The following is a 17,678-nucleotide window of genomic DNA, read 5'->3' on the forward strand; positions in this document are numbered from 1 at the left end:
GTAATCAACAAAAAAGCATACAAAAAATTGCAAATTTGTGATGCTGAATTACACCACAACTAACTACTTATTTCAGTTCTCAAAATTATTGTTCTAATATAATTCAGAGCACTTTTCATCTCTTTACTTCAAAATAAATTACCGCATAGAGGTTCTGAAAAGTAGCTTCTCTCAATAGTGCAGGAAGGGGGATGAATCCTAGAGAAATAATACCCCATGTCAACCACAAAGTCTACGTGTTAAAGCTGAGCTCCATCTATGTCATACCTTTCCCAGTCCCCTCTGGCCTCTGTGTCCTTATACGCAGGCTTAGATGTCCTTTTATTCAGTGTGTGCTCTGCATCACAGGAAGGGAGCGTGGCTGTGCTGTTGGGCACTCCTCCATCCACACCATGGCTGCATTCAGCCGTGGTTGCAAATCTTGTTATTCGTAAGAAGAGAGGCTACTCTGAAAAAAGAAAAAAGTAGAACATTCTGTGTACTGAAGGGAATGGAGAATATGCTAGTTCAGTTTGACCCTGAAAGCTTCCCTCATGCCAGTGTGGGGGACGTTGGGAGCCCAGTGGCTTTGGTTCCAATGTTCCTATCCAGTGGGCTCAGACTCTTCCACAGGAGCAGAGAGGATCCCAAAGACGGACAGGAGAGGGGCAGAAAACACACCAGCATTGTGGAACTTGACATGTTCTCTGGACACTTTCAAACTTAAACTTTGCCCTGGAATAGTGTCCTGCTAGGAAATCCGACGAGTTCCAATACCCAGGGCACGAGTTTCTGAAGCGTTAGGGATTTTGTTTTGGACAAGAGACATCAGGGAGCAGAGCAATATGAGGACTGGTATGATGGAAAATAAGTTATGATGGAAGGCTGTAGGAGCATTACCTGTCAAAAATGCCAGAAAGGACTGCACAAATAAACATCCTTCTCCCTGGGAGATGAAGGGACTTCTTAGCTGCTCCTGAAAAATCTGTGTGCAAATTATTTTTCTTTTACAAATCCAAACAAATTCAGATTCATGCTGAATTGTGTATTTCTCCAGCAATGCCATATAGCTCCTTTAGGCAGGTACTCAATGGCATAGTGTTTATCATCTGTTTTTGTTTTTCCTTGTCATTTGTATGAGAGGGGAAAAAAAAAAGAAAAATAATCCTGCAGGTTTATTATAAGGCTGGCTTGGATTTATTATACGAATATGGCTTGGTGAGAACTCGCAGGCCTGTGTTTATTGTTGTGGCTGTAAGGAGCCTTTAGAAAATCTGCCGCCTTTTATTTCTATACCAACACTGGCATCTCAAGTACAAAGTGCATACATACCTACCTAATTCTGCAGAGAAGCAGTGAAAAAAACCCAAAACACACACAGCAACCCAGTTTAGAGCACAATGTACAAACTTTTTCTCTCAATAGTATACTCAAGAAGTGCTTTTCAAATTACATCGATTTTCAATTTTGTGTATAATACCTATAGCATCTTTGATTTATGCAAATCCTTTAGTTTCAATAGGTATTTTCTCTAGAATGGCAGCATACAGTATCAGTTAGGTACTGTGAAGAGAATAGAAAAGTTTGTGTAATTAATATGATAATAAAAATTAAGTGAGAAGGTCAAAGTAATTAATTTAGACTTCCTCCTGTTGAATTTTCAGCACTGACACACAACTACCAAGATATTTCTAGAAAACTTTTTCTGAGAGAAAAAGGAAACAGTTTAACAAAAGCTCCCCTTTTTTATCGTAACATGCTCATTACCTTACTCATTTTACAAAAGCTCCGACTTTTGCCACATTTTGATTGTATAGCATTTCTTCCATTTTCTCTTAATTTTGTATGCTGAATCATACGCTGAAACAAACCATTTCTGTAATGGGACACTTTTTGAATGATGTATTGGAGCTGTATTCCTCTGTAGAGTTCAATCCCTAATCAGATATTCACATCTTAAGTGCTTCACTGGATCTCTCTGTTACTGTTAAATGCACGGTCTTAAGTGAGTTCTGGTCTGCAAAGGTAAGAGTTTTATAGCAGCCTGACATTCCTTACTCTCTCATGGCTAAGATCTACTTTTGCTAAACCACTTACAAATCAGATGTGCCAGGCGGAGAACTTAACCTCGACAATTTGATTAAGCTTCTTTGAATTATAGTGGTTTCATGAATCAAACTTCAGAAGGAGCTTCTGCTTTCCAAATAATGTTAGGAGGATAGAATAATGCTTTTAAAGTATCTTCCTTTTCAATTTGGGATTTCAACATGCAAATTCAGCAGAAGCCCAAAGGAAGCAGCACAATGGAAGCATCAAAAACATTTATTAAAAGCACTCCATTGTGCTTGGGGAGCATGGGAAGAGAATGAAAAGGTGAAGAAGAATTTAGTAGAGCACTGCACAGAAACAGAATTAGCAAGTCATGAGATATCACGTGGCTGTTAGCAGACTGAAAGGCTCTGTTGATTCGATTTATTCATTAGGGCTTTTCAGTAGTGTAGGTTATTAAGTGGGAGAAAGTGGGGTATATTACAACTTACTTTTTATATTTCCTTTCCTGGAGGATATTTAGCACCAGAGAAGCAAAGAAAGTTATTGAAAGTATCATGCCGCATAAATGGGAGAATGATAGGAAAAAGAGCAGCACCACCAGCTCTCTGAAGATGGATCGAAAGAGCAATGCTGGGAACAGGAAGCCCAGAAAGTTTCGCTCCATTTCAAGATCACTTATACTTTGCAATGCCAAAAACAGTGACGATGGGTCAAGTCCTGATGAGAAATGCCCTGATCCCTTTGAGATCTCTACCACTTGGGGTCAAGAGGATTTTGACTGCTGTCCTAGAACACAACTGCCATGCACATCAGAGACAGAAGACAGCCCACCTAATGCTCCGCGTGTGATCACCAGCATGGTCCAGTCCAAAGCTGCAGCAAATGAGAACTGCAACAACATGAGAAGAAAGTTACTCACCAAGGTAGGCAACTCGGTGCAGTATATTGTAATGTTTCCCATTGCAGTAGTTCCTAAATGGATTAATTCATATTTCTCGGGAACACAGGACTCCACTTGGCTTTTTCAGAGCCTATGAGCCTGCAGTGTTCCTGCTCTGTAGAAACAGCATGAAAACGTACTAGCTTCCCTGCTGTGCTGTTGCACTCTGCTGATTGACATTCTGCTGAAATCAGTGACTGCTAGGCCATTCTCAGTGTGTTCAGACTAGCACAGCTGGTGCTTTCTACCTGCAATACAGTATTCAGCTCAGAATATTAAACTGTCACTCTAGTAAAGTGCGTTTGTAAAGTGTGATACCATGAGATCTCACAAGCTATGCAAGTATGAATTAAACTAATACTGTGAAAGACACAGGAGATTCAGCAGCCAGATGTTCTTTCTCTCTGATTCAGGAAGGAGGTAGTGATGGCTCTAAAACCACCAGAGATGTCACTTTTTCCTAGAGATGTAAAACTCTTAACAGCCTCATATTACAACATTATTCTTTAATCAAGAAGTAACTATGTTAACCCTAACGATCTGAACAATTTTTCAGTCTGAGCAATATATTTTAGATGCCTTTAGAAAGTTCCTTTTCAGTGACATATCGTAATTTTTCCACTTTCTCTCTACCTGTTGGTGTGATGTGTAAAAGACACCTCACTGCAAGTATGACATGTCTTTTAATACAGTTTGTGTCCTCCTGGCACCTCCCTTATTATATGCCTTTTACCTGTGCAAATAGTGGCTTACGTGAAAGAACCGATTCTTTCACCTAAAATATTTCTTTCTTCTATATTCTATTTTATTTTACATACTTTCAGTAGAAATTGGCTAAAACTAGACCCCTACGTCTGAACACACAGTGGCACAGTGGTACTGAGAATCAGAATCTCCCCGTACTCCTTGAGTTTCTTGCTAATGACCAGAGCATGCAGCCCAGTATTGCCAAGACTACAGCAGGACAGAGTTCTGGATGTGAGGTGTTTCAGCCCCTGGCAAAGTCCCAGGATGAGGACAAAAACAAGCCAACTTTCTATTACATCCTGACAGAAAACATAAATAGGTGACACTGACCCAAGTCCCAAAATACGCTCAGTCACTTGCAAAACCATACTACCTCCTCCCTTTTGGAAACAGTCTGTATGTACTCTGCTGATTTCCTTCTGTGAGTGAAGAAGGACTCCCTCTCTGAACTCCCCCCTTTTCTCTTTTAACAAAGCTGAAGCACTTTCCTAGGTGTGTGTTAAGCTGCCACAGCCTACTTGCTTGCATACCTCCAAAATATGCAGGGCTCCAATAACTGCTGTGATCCGTACCCATACGAAACTACTCAGTATCTTATTGCAGACTGTAAGTTTAGATCATTTGCTTTTATAGCTGGCAAGCAGCTCAAATAGGGATCTGGGGATCAGAGTAAGTCTCATAACTAATGCCGTTGCACAGATAAAATGTAACTGCTGAGGGTATAAATTCACTCTTAGGCTGGAGTGTTAGTGTCACTGAATAGGATGGGTCAGGAGCCTGGATGGATGGTGACATAAATTAGTCAGCAACCCAGTCCCTTACAGCAGCGTTTGGGTTGCTTAGTGCCATTGTAGACAATGGGTACATTAAATTCCCTCTCCAGAGCTCTCATAGCAATATAAACCTCTTCAGATGCTACTTGCTAATCTTCCATACCTTTCAGAGTCATGGATCAGTGAGTGATTCTAAAAAGTCTTATCTCAGCATGCTAAATAGGATGAACTTTGATAACAGCAACACTGACCTTATCCTGTACTACTGCTGCTGAGGCTTTGCCCTATATTATGAAAGCAGTGATCTCTAGCTTCCATATGGCACAAGCCTGTCAGAACAATCTCCCTGTACCACGTGTCTTAGAGAGCTTAAGCTTAAAACCTCTCTCTTTAAGAAAGGAGTCACAAGCATTTTTCAAGTCCCAGCATAACACTCACTCTCTCCATCTCCATGTGACACTTCAGAAATTCATGACGTGTGACTCAGAGCTGAAGGATCATTGTCTTTGTTCAAGAAAATTGATTCCATTCTTTCTGTGGTGTTGCTAAGGATATTCCACTATTCTTCTTTCCAGTGCCTGCAGCCCTAAGCATGACTCCGAAGGTGCTAATAACTCCCACAGAACTGAACAACTTAATTTTTGCTGTCACATTGGAAGAAGAGAAGAATGTTTAAAAGTCCTGCATGATTTAATGCTCCCTGTGCTTTTCTTCTCCAGAGCTAAGGGAGAACCTGGAACATCAGTATTGCAAATACTAGTTCCTCTCTTCTGTTCAAAAACTTAAGTATCTCTCCGAGCCATACTCTGCTGATAGCATGGGACTCACTATTGCATAAACCATGTGCAAATCAGTGTTTCAGGACTTCTGCATATCTATTAGAGGCACGTTTTCCTGATTCCAAAATCTTTAGGACCCCAGAGAGTCCTATGTCCCGTTACTAAGTCTGAGAAACTAGGTGCTACTTACAACAAGGAAATGAGAGGTAAGAGGAGGATTTCTGAAGAGAGGGCATCTATGCACTATGACATCAATTTCTTTCACTTCAGTCTTCAGCAGAAAGTGTTGCTGTAACCATTGAGGGAAGCGCTGCAGCATGAGCACAACCTATATTAGATTCCAGAGAATCCCCACAGAAACGCTTTGTTCTTATTGCACTACCTGTAGAAAAGACTTTGAGCTGGAACTCAGATCTTATTATACACCAGAGAATTTCAGAAGGCTGAAATTCTGATGATACCAGGTTTTGTTCATTCTTTTCAACAAAATGTGCACAGGTTTTGGTACCAATAGTCCTACACTGATTGGGGTGGGACTGCAAATTGATGTCACTGCTCCTCTATCATCTGACTCATAGCGCAGTGCTAGCACGTGTGTGAAGGGACCACAACCTTGTATCTTGGGTAAATTTGGCTCTTGTGAGGAGTATTGCAAAGGTTGGCCCACAGATGCCAAGAAGTGACTTGTACCTGTGCAGATATTTTTGGTTTTAACCAAAGCATCCATAGTCTGCATTTACACCACTAGTGCAGAGGATGGACATTATTTAACTGTGATGGTGCCTACCACTTTTGCTGTGATGGTATGTGGGCAGTACCAGATGATAGGGGTTTCAGTTCATAACTGCGTCTTCTAGGCAACTTCTTTCCAACAGTACGTGGCATGGTGACACACTCAAGATGTAAAGCTGCAGGGATTGACCTTTCATCTGTACGGAAGTTATAACAGGTGGAAGGAAATAAGGTTGAGACAAGACTTGAATAGGAGCCCTTCAACAACTATTCAGCGGTTCATTACATTCAGGGCAAAAACCTCAGTCAGTGCTACATCCATGTGAACTATGCAGTTACCTCAGACATTTGGATGACCAGATGGTCATTCACATCCTACTGAGACATGGCCACTATGTGTCACATAGGGCCCTGTGTAACAGTCCTGAGCAGTTATGTCCTTCTTTGACCTCAGCCTACCCTACTGCCACAGATATCTCACTTCCCTGCTGGAGTCCTATTTCCAGTCATTTTTTGTCACAGAAAAGCTGCTGCCATGACATACAGAGAACGGAAGAAAACAGGAGATAATCTGGGAAAAGGGAAATGGAGAGGGAAAAGAGAATGTGGAATTACAAAGACAGGAAAAGAGGAAACAGTTGACCATGGAATACTTTAAAGCAAGTGAAATGAGGGAAGGGGAAAGCAACAGTCAGGAGCAGTGAAGGAATCGCATCTGCAGCAAAGTGCATCACCTAACTACTCCCCACCTCCTATCAAATGCCACATTCTTCCTTCTTTTGTTCTCTGTGTCCTCAGCATGTTTTGTGCATTGCAACAGCAGCTTCATTCATCTACATGTTGCTTAGCAGAAAGGCAAGTAGAGATGTTTCCACTAAGGACTATCACTTCATAAACTTCACAGCCATCTCTCTCCTTCTGCCTGGCTGATAGTACAGGAAAGCAGCAGAAGCAAATGATACATCACCATGCATACCCAGGCAAAGAAAAGCTGTATCAAAATCTTACAGCACATAACAACTTACGCTTTGTGAGATAGTACCCGAGAAAGAATGTCTCAGTCTGATCCATTAATGTCTACATCCTCTTCAAATTATCTCCTTTCAATATATATTCATATATAGAACAGTCTTTTAATTCATTTGGTTTCTGTGTTCCAGTATTCACTCATATTGACTATTGCTCATTGCGTCTAGAGCACCCAGGATTACCTGGGTGTCATCTGTTCAGCCAGCTCCTGGACCACTTAGCTTCCAAGATGAGGCGCGTTTAGTCTGGGATGGGATGGACAGAGCTGGAAAGCCAGCTTGTCAGTGTATAAACAAGCAGATCTTTATAGTTTGCTTCTCACAAAATCAGTAATTTTCAGGTAGCCTGAAAGGAAAAGAAAACAAAAAATTATAAGCAGTGTCTGACACCTTGTGCACTGACACAGCAAACACTGTGGAAGATGGCCTTGCCTGCTCATGTCATTACAAAGTCTGAAACCATGCCAGCTGTAGAAAGAACGGACCGGACTAGATAACATCCGCCCCTATTCTTCAGAGAACAGCAGTCCCTGCTGGGTTTGAGAGCTGCTTCAAGAAGCACTCCACTACCTCTTCCCTGCACCACCAACGCTCTGGGAAGCACCGAGAGTTACCAGCCAGAGGGGCTGGTAGCAGGGTTGAAATAGCACCTAGAATAAACTATAACAGGGAAGGGCTGACTCTTTATGCAAACATTGGATCCAAGTTGATCTGACTGCATGGTTCCACTCAGTTCTAGAAAATTCTCTATCCTTGCTTCCTTTGGTCCCCGACCCTCTGCTTGAAGGAGGAAAAAAGCAAAAGGTCATTTTTCTCCTTTGGTCATCACCAGAATATATTTTTATTAACTCGCCTTTATGCAAACACCAGTTAGCTGGCCCTTTGGTACCAGCACAAGTGTTACGGCAACAGACTGTAATGTCTTAAACATGAGCCTATGGGCAGGATGGAAAAACAAAGCCAGGAGAGGAGACTGCATTTATTTAGACGTTTATGTGTTCTCCTCCCTTTTCCTACTTGTTCTCTCTTTTTGCCTTCCCGGTCTTCTTGCTTTTGTGACATCAGGGCCACGTTATCCCCAGAGCAAGTTGGGAAAGAGGCTGTTGTATTAAGACAGTGTGTGCTGCAAAATGTGGGCCAGGGCACAGGCTCCCAGAAAAACATACCAAAGGCCAGATGATGAGTGGAAAGATCCGTCTGTAACATCGGATGTGCTGAATTGTCTATCTAGGGCAGAACCTGAATCCCATGCCCTGCTTCTTGCATCATCCAAAGGCTTTCTAGCTTCTGCCATTTTATTAATTGCAAAGGGAATATGCTGCTGGGAAAATGAATTGCATCTACTATAAATATTTTGAAAAGACCAAGGCATTGGCTAGAGTACGTCAGAATCGGTAGAGTCACGTCAGTTTATGCCAGAGAGACTCTGGCCCTTTCTTTGTTAGAACTGATGAAGAAAAAAATGCTTCTCGAAGAAAATCCCCAAAGGCACTGTATTCTCTTAATCTTCCACTTGGAAATCCCAGCCATTTCACAGTCAGGAGGCCAGAAAAGCTAAATATTTAAACTCATTATTGTATTGTTGTTAGATTTTTTGTTTTATTTTTTTGCTTTTTTTAAAACAACAGTCAATCAGCTAATTGTCATACGCTTGGTTAACTGAGTCAAAGACCTTACTTGAACTAGCCTTGTATAACTCTTCATTTCAGACAATCTAACTATTGTGTCTTACGTTAAGAGCACACAAAAGTTTTTCAGTTTTCCGCAGATGCCATGGTTACCCTTATTTCTAAACAACATCTGGAATTAGATGTTTTGAGAGGGGACTCTGGGCTAGAAATGTCTAATGAGAGCATGAAGGAAAAAGAAATCTTTTAAATGGCAGATAGAAAAACATCCTCAGAAGCTTTGCATTTCGCATGACAAAAAAAGGGAAGCAGGAGGAGAGAGTTGGCCTGGACGTGCAAATTACTTTTCCAGAACTAAGCACATGAAAAATTAATCTACTCTCACCTGTGACAAAAATGCATTCAAGGCGGCTTCTGAACTCCACCTTTGATTTTTATCTTTCAGCCAAGCAGATTCAGTTTAAAGACAAATTTTGCTTATAATGCACTCCCACAGACTTTCTTCATTTTGTTTTCACAGAGATGAGTGGCTATTATAACACAGATAGAAGTTTCTCCAGAGTCTTGAAGTGCTCAGCAGCAAAGCTGAGACATTTTATTCACTGGCAGCAAATATGCATTTAAACATATGTTCTAATAATGAGTAGGCAAGGTTGACCTAGAATCCACCTGCCCACACACCAAACCTGCCAACGTTATTTTAGCAAATTTTCAGCATTCACTACATTCAGAGCTATAAATCACCTTCCAAAATGAGCAGGACACTTTAAAAAGGAGGAGGATGCAAAATAAAAACTGCCTTTACTCTTGGAACAAGCAGCAGTATTTCTATGCATAAAATAATAAGTGAGACAGGAAATAAGAGATATTAAAGAACAAAACCCAGAGCAAGTTGACTGCTGGCACATGAATTGGTCAAATGTTTATTTTTCTAAAGAACAGCCTTTATTAATTTTCTGTCGTGTTGCAATAACTTGGATGTGAATATAGTGATTTATATCCAGGGCTCAAAAAAGTGCAGATTCTGACAACATACAGATATTTGCGATGTGTCCCTACAGCCCCATAAAACCTTTTTTTTTTTTTTTTAAAGTAATTCACGTAAATGAATTGCATAAACAATTGACACACAGAGCTTATTTGAAACATAGCCCAACTTAGTAAGACGACTACAGATTTAAACAAACGTTGTTCACAAGATTTTTCTGCAGTGTACAATGGATTTAACCTCTATTTACCTTCTGACTAAGTGCATGCAACTTATTGCTCTTGGAAAGAATATTCATATCAGTTTTTATTTGGTGTCATTTCACGTGTCTGTCCCAATACAACCCAGAAGTTCCAGCCTGGCATGTGTCCCATTGTACAAAATACAATGTCTTCCCCAAAGGACTTACATGGTGCTGCAACGAAAAAACCTCGGAGCCAAACCCACTGCACTCTGTGATGTCCTGTGAAGCTGATGAGAGCCAAATGACTTCTGGACAATTAATTATGAAGATTTTTATAAACACCATGAATGCAGCAGCTGTACACTGTGAACAAGTTACAGGCAGGGCATAAGCATGACTGTGCTCTTAACAGAGATGAGTTGGGGACAGTCTGAAAAGGCCCACCATTAAGGTAAAATCAAGAACAAAATGAAGCATGGAGAACAGCTATGTAAAGTTCTCTGTGCGTGTGCCTGATCAGTAGCTGTGAGAGGATATATAGATATTTCAAGGGAGCAGTACACAAAAGTAAGGATTCCTAAGAAGAGAAGCTGGCAAGCCCAAATGAATTCTGACTACAGAAAAAAAGGAAAACAACTTTTTTTAAACACTGACTCTATAATACAATTGTTCTTTCACAACAACCCAAATCCATGATCAGCTGAGGTCTCAAAATACTTAGCCAACCAAATTCTAATCTTTATTTTGTTACCATGCAAAAGACTTCAAAGCACTGCCATAAGAAAAAAAAAGAACATAATGTAGTCCTGATTTCAAGTATGTATTTCCCAAGATATTTACCTTTGGTGAAAAGCAAATATAGAAGCTCCAAAACTAATACTAGAGTTCAAACAAACTGGTTTAAAATAGAATTCTCTCCATGCTTATACACTTACCTGTTACTCACTAGAAGCACTCTTCATGAACAAAAGAGGCTTCGTAAAATTCAGACACTCCTCATTAATGGCAGACAATCTGGAATGCAAGCAAACCCACAGAGTTAACAAGTCAGTCAATACAAGTATAGCCCTTATGCATTACCTACTGAATTCAGCCTGCAGTGAGCCTAGAGCTCAAAGTTAAATACTTAATTCATTCACAGACTTAGATTTACTCTGGCAGGTCTCAGAATGGGAGCCAGGCTTCAACAGTCAGCCTGGAAGATGATGACCTTTATTGACATTGCTGTAAATTTGAAGTTTGTGTTTGCTGTAAGTCAGGTATGATGTGATCCCTATTGATTTGTGGTGAAAGGGCATAATGATTCTAACCCTCAGGGCTGGATGAACTTTGCTTAGGGCAGAAATGAAGCCCTACTGATGGTGAAGAAGGTGGTTACACAGCTTTCCTTGTGCTGTCAAAGGACTACAGATTACTGGAAATAGTTCATGCCACTCTGACCAGGGGACCCAGGAGCAATACAGACAGTTGACCACTGCTATATTTTGTGGGCTGTCCTAACATATGAAATTTGCCTCCCCTTCAGAAATCTATACCTCAGTCATACAAATCTCTCGGGAACAAGCCTGGATCCAGGATACACTGAGAGCCCTCTTCACTATGTGGAGTATGGAGAGGCTGGCGAGGGCAGAGGAGGTGGGTTCAGCTGGGAGCAGAACAAGTGAATACTTGAATTAGGAGATTTACTAAGCAAATGGAAAAGAAATTATGTGCTAACTTTTTCCAGCTTTCTTGTCTCTGTAGAATTTTTAAGTGTTCACGCATTTGTGCTGCAGGAGTATATTTGCTAGACAAATGTGTTGTCCTTCATGTGCTTAGTCAATCCATTCTTTGCTTTACTTACTCATATGACTTAAGATGCTTTCTTTCTGTATGGCCATATGTTAATGATTCATAACTGTGTTAAAAATGTGCTTACAATTAGTCCTCCAGATGCAACCTTAACAAGTCTGGAGCGGGCAGAGAATCTTCCACTATTGCAGTCCTCTCTGGTCCCCTGCCCCCACTTAACAAGTCAGCAGCAGGGGTGGAGCTTCTAGTGTTTGGTATACACTTATTTTCCATTCAGACCTCTTCTGTTTTCCAGAGTGTTTCCTTTTCTGGCATATGTTTATTTCCCTCCCTGTCTTTTCATATAATAGTTAGCATAGGCAAAATTTATCCAGTTGCTATGAAAAGTCTATTATCTGTTGTCTTCCCCTCTGTGCAAAGGGGCACTCTATTCTAATACACTTCCCTCTTGTAGCCAGAAGCCACTGAAGTCCTAAGGAAAACAACTTCTTTTAAACACTGACTCTATAGTACAATTACTCTTTCACAACTGCACAGTGTTAAAGGCCTGCTCCTGTTCTACTTGGAGGCAACCTGGTTCTAAGAACAGGAACATTTTCTGCATTTCTTAAAAAGGCTCAAGATAACTGTAAGTAACTTTTAACATCCTTGGTACATTTTCTTTCACGCAACCTTTCATCTTCTGAATCAGGACAGCTGCATCTGCAGGCTGTGTACAACCACAGGGAACAGCAGCTCGGGGATCAAGCTCTCTAGGAGTCTGAACTGTGCATCTCTCTGGAAAGGGTTCACAGGGAGCCACGTGCCTGCTGGTGGCACAGCAAACAGGTACAGTGCATGTGAAGGCAGCAAGCTTATTAAGGAGCCATTCACATGGATTTTGCATGACCAGCTTTCGTGACAAGCCGTGCCTTGAAGCTCAGTTTCAGAGAAAGGCCGTGATGTTTGGGAATCCTTTGTTACGATGTTTCCCGTTGGGGACACAGGTCCAGATTCTAGAAAAAAAAACCTGTGACCACTCAGGGATCCAATGCTTCTCAATTACACTAAGAAATAAAACCTGGAAGAATGAAAGATTGTACATAACATTAAGTTTTCAAATGGCGTTTTCCTTGTTGCCCTATTAAAGGGCAATGTTGGATGTCACCAGCCTAGCAAGGCCACTGGGAAGCAATATGAGCCAAAGTTCCTGAAAGGGAGTAAAGTGTATAGTCTCCAATCAACTTGCAAATGCAAGATGGTGAGAGGGCAGGAATATTTTGCCTGCCTTGGGGTGTTCTATGCTGACATTTTAGCCTGGATGTAAGCTGTATGTGGAAAGGCAGCCATTGATCACCAGGACTGAGCAGAAGAGAGCAGCGACAGGAAAAAATCCTAGCAGGGGATGGGGTGTATAACACATCAAGACATCTCATGGCAGCTCTGTTCAAGGCAAAGGGAGGGTTGCAGCTGACTCCTCAGTTAGTGAGACATGTAGCGCAACAGTGCCATATTGTTCTTTGTAAAACGATATGCAAACATGTTCCTTTTTTCTTTTTTTAAGGGATGGTTGTCTGAGCCCAAGGGGTGAACTGTTAACACTAAATGGACAATCACTTAAAGATCTGTCCAGCAAGGAGGCTGATTCTCTCATTCACCCAACAACACGGCTGGTGAACATCATGATGGCTGGCAAAGTAAGTATGAAAGTTGTGGTCCCCTCCCACAACTGTGGGGTGATTTGACATTTACTTGAGACAGAAGGGGAATTTGTGCATCAGACATGTGAAGAATATGGTTTTGCTCTCCCTGACAAAACCCCAAGCCTCTTGTGGTCAGACTCTGATGACTTTCAGCATAGCTTTTTCCCAGATAAACAGAGGCTATGGGGAGGCCGAGGCCCTGGGAAATTCTAGCAAAGACTCTACAACCCCTCCTTTTAGAAACACATAGCTTGCCAATGTTAATTTTCCATTTGGAAGTTGAGCAAAGGCAGAGGTGGATTTAAGGGAAGATCCATGAATCCAGAAGCCAGAGAGCAGGCCCTGTACTGAAGTAGTTTTGTGGATCTACGATCTCTAGCTAGAAAATTCCCATGGTGAATGTTACTGGAGTCTGCTACAGAGAGAGGGGAACAGGAGGCAGCATTAACAGGTCAGCAACCCTGGCTTGTCACCAAATCTTTCAGTGGAAAACCCTTTTGATCTTTCTTTCACAGAAGCCATTTCATTGGATTAGACACATTTAATTTCAGGCTTCTTGTCCTCTCATCCCCACCCCAAACTAGACAGCACCAAAGGCTTTTCACCTGCAAATTCTGGAGGAAACTCGAGGATGATGACCGGACAGAGTTAGTCCCCTGCCACACATTTACCACTTTGAAGACAACAGAGCTCAGCCAGAGATTTATTGCAGGCTTCAGATCTTGATATTCATGGAAAAAAGGCACTTTCTGCTTGCTATCTGCAAATGGGTCACACATAAAGCTCTGATATAATCCTAGACTGAGAAAACACCCCTGACTGGAGCTGCTATCAGGTCTGAGTGTGCCTCTTTCTAGGATGGCAGTGAACTGTCTCACCCAGATGTCTGCTGGATTCTGCCAAGATTTTTGTTTATTTTCTCTCCTTTAAATGCCTAAGTATCCAGAGATGAACTATATTAAACTTTTGTAGCATAGTACCACCCAAGAGACAGCCAGGTGAACTGTGCATTTAAAGACAACCGCGCACCAAATTAATTAAGGATTGATAGAAAAGGCTTTTCAAGCTAGCTAGCTTGGTAAGAGAAACACTGCAAAATCATTTTCAAAATGCCTCTTTAAGGATCTTCTCTGCATTTCTTATTCTGAAGAGTTCCCAAGGGGAACGGAACTGGAAAGCCCTAGTAGGATTTTGCTACTTGGCAATGCCTCCACCTGCTGTCGAAGAGGAAAATTATCATTCATTAGTTCTTGAGGTATCTCCGAACAGCACTACTGAAGTCAGGCTTGTGAAAGAAGGTGTTTGTCTTGGTTGGCTCCAGACAGATTAGAACATATAGATCCTGCTCTGATGCTGCTCTTGTGGCCTTCTTAGCCCCTGCAGAACATCGCTGAGCAAAATCCTTTTATATTTGAAGGTTTACTATATTTCAATCAGTTTCCATATGCTGTCTGTTTTTAGTAGTCTTCCTTTAACTGTGGTTCCCTCAGGATCAATGGCATTCCCCATGTCACAACAGAAGCAGGACTTTCAGGAACCATACACATCCAGAAATTATTCCTAACATCAACTGTTATTCAGATATGATCATTTATTTATTTTCAAACTGTTCTAAAAATCTGCATTTGGAAACCTGAATGTTTTATCTACAAGTTTTTAAATGCTAGAATTAATGGCTATATTTTCAAAAGCAACTAAGAGTTTCCAAGTAGAAGGGGCTGAATTTTTGGAAAACACTAAAGCCTAGTCCTCAAAGGTTTTTCAACACCCGGATCATATTTTGACTAAAAAACATCCCTCTGAAATCAGCAGAAGTTGGACACCTATCCATCATTGCAAAGCTGGGCCTAAGAATTTTCCTTTAGAAAATAACGCCCTTCTAAGTTGATGGAGACCGAGTCCCCAAAAGCACCAGTTATCTCCAGAAATTAGACAAGCATGGCTGCAGTTTACCCATGCATCAAAATATTAGTCTGTCTGAACCAACTGGGGGTGTCCAACTAATTTTCTGTCCATTTTGACTAAAGACCAGAATCTATTTCTATCTTATAACTTTGGCAAGTTATAATCATTTTTATAGCAAAGTTTTGAGCTGCATTCTCCTTTATCATCCTATTTATTTTAAATAATTAATTTTGCTCCATGTTTTTTGATTCAGGCTAAAATTTGTGCAAGCCAAATTAGAAGAAATTTTATTTTTAAGTTTAGATAACTTTTGAGAATTTCTTGCAGAGCAATAGGGGTTTTTTTTCTTTTTCTTTTTTTTTTTTTGTAGGAAACACCGACCTGTAAGGAAAGGCCTTTGGAAATACAAAATGGTTTTCTCCACAGTAAAGCTGCATGTCAACGGACTCGCAGTAACTCAACCAGTAAGTTGCAAAGAAGTAATCTTTTCTCTTGTAATATTCGGGGAGTGACAAACAGCGCTTCATCATGTGATGGCACTGCAATGTTGAAAGAAACTGCAGCTGTTGTCCAAATTTGATCCCAACTGCAGCTGGGATCCTTAGCTAAGAATTGCTGATGCATAAAAGCATCAGCTTTTATATTCACAATATCCTACAGTCAGAGGTTTTGTGCATAAGCATTCCATTTTACGTTTTTTAAGGTGTATTCTAAATTGGCCAATATTCTTTTGGTAGGGAATGTTTGCTTTTTACTATATTTAACATTAATGGCTATCCCCACAGTGAGGATTGAAAAGATCACACCCTTCACAGAGAGATTTACAAGAGGAAAAACATTTCTAAGTAACATTTACCTGATAAAACGAATGTGCAGAAATGTCCGGCGCTTGAGAAATAACCCACGTCACTCTCCCCACGTCTGACAGGTGTAAACCCGTACTGGATAGGGGAGATGGACTGCGCGGTGCCCCGGAAAGCCGTGCCCTTCAGAGACCGGCAGCCCCATGCTCTCCACACCAGCCGCAAATCTCTTTCCCAACAGCTGGACTGCTCTGGAGGGAGAACCCCAGTAAGTGCTACAGGAAATCACCTGAAAAATAGACAAAACCGTCTCCAATAAGAATCTTTCAATGACCTTGGCAGTCACTTTCCTGCCAAAACCTACCTTCCTTGCAGGCCCTGTCAGGGAAGATGGCGCACTCTGCTTCCTCCACTTTTTAACCCCATCCCTCCTCTGCGAGGAGTAGGAGAGCGGGAAAGGCTCTGTACCAGCAAAACCCCATTTCTTCAGCAGCTTCTCCCTCCCGTTGCCCCGGCAGGTTTTACAGTGTGTGTAAATCCCCCTGTGTGGTTCGCACCACCTTGGTAGCCACCCGGAGCCGCCTCAGAGCTCACCGCTGAAGAGGCCCCTTCCTGGGCGTCCCCCCGCCGCTGGCCGTGGAGATGCTCTGTGCACGTGGCCGATAAAACCCTGGCCTGAGCTTTGGGCCCCGCCGCCGCGAGCCTCCCGAGTCACCTCCGTTGGCCCAGCCATGGCCACAAGCAGGTATGGACTCACCTCATGGCTGGTAGTCGCTGCCCCCAGCTGCACTGGCTGCGTGAGGCATCCCACTTTCTGCCCCCCAGTGAATCAGACATATTTAAACAACCCTGTTAATGTAGGCTAGAGACTGACAGTCTCTTGCTATCCAGATGGATGCCAAGCGATTCACTACAGGCTGGGAGAGTGGAGGCTGGGCAAGGTAGAGAGGGTGTGGGTATTTATGGCCTCAGGTCCCCAGGCTCAAGCCTGGAGTGGGGAGATGGAGGTGGAGCTCCTCACACTCAGCTGCCGCCTCCTGCCCCTCCTGAGGCCTGGCTGGGGGACTCGCTGCTGCTCCCCTGCCTTTTCCTGGCCAGTGCCTCACCCTGGGGGCACCACAGCCCGACCTAGGGCTTTAATGGGGGCGAGGAGGTGGCAAACTGGAGCACAAACCCCAACCAAACAACACCCGGGCAGACAGACGGACCCTCAGGGATTTGCTGGGCTTCTTCCTGCTTGAAGGTCCTGCATGGCAGATGCTGCCCGTTGGCAGAGGCTCTTTGGTGGCATCCTAGTTTTGGGTATCGTTACCACACACAGAAATACAAAATACACCCCCTCACAGCAGCAAAAGAAATTTGAAAACTTCCGATTTCAGATTCAGAAGACCCACAATGGAATAAGCAATCACCCTGATCTGGCAGAGGTATACTTTTCAGAGAGTATGTTTTTGGTATTACACAGACATTTCCCTCTTAATCGTGTTCCCAATCCCACGTTGAATAAATAATCTTGTTTTCATGTCAAAATTGAGACTTATTTTCTGGCATATGCAGAAACTGAAATTTTGGCTGATGTTCCACACACTTCAACACCTGTTAGGTTCACTATGCTGCATTAAAAAAAGGTGTTGAACTCTCTTGGACTTGTAATGAGTGCAATTAAC

General features: G+C 42.1%; 1 protein-coding gene across 1 annotated transcript in view; it reads left to right on the forward strand.

Annotated features, from left to right (window-relative positions):
• The window catches only part of IL16 (interleukin 16), a 47,056-nt gene that overhangs the window by 12,110 nt on the left and 17,268 nt on the right, over positions 1–17,678 (forward strand). The window contains exons 3-7 of the mRNA XM_009330901.1: positions 2,543–2,954; positions 12,313–12,449; positions 13,165–13,273; positions 15,579–15,672; positions 16,137–16,279. Of these exons, the coding sequence (XP_009329176.1) occupies positions 2,543–2,954; positions 12,313–12,449; positions 13,165–13,273; positions 15,579–15,672; positions 16,137–16,279 (895 nt within the window). The remainder of the gene's footprint in view (positions 1–2,542; positions 2,955–12,312; positions 12,450–13,164; positions 13,274–15,578; positions 15,673–16,136; positions 16,280–17,678) is intronic.

Source organism: Pygoscelis adeliae, unplaced genomic scaffold (assembly GCF_000699105.1).
Source record: "Pygoscelis adeliae isolate BGI_AS28 unplaced genomic scaffold, ASM69910v1 Scaffold318, whole genome shotgun sequence".
NCBI lineage: Eukaryota > Metazoa > Chordata > Aves > Sphenisciformes > Spheniscidae > Pygoscelis > Pygoscelis adeliae.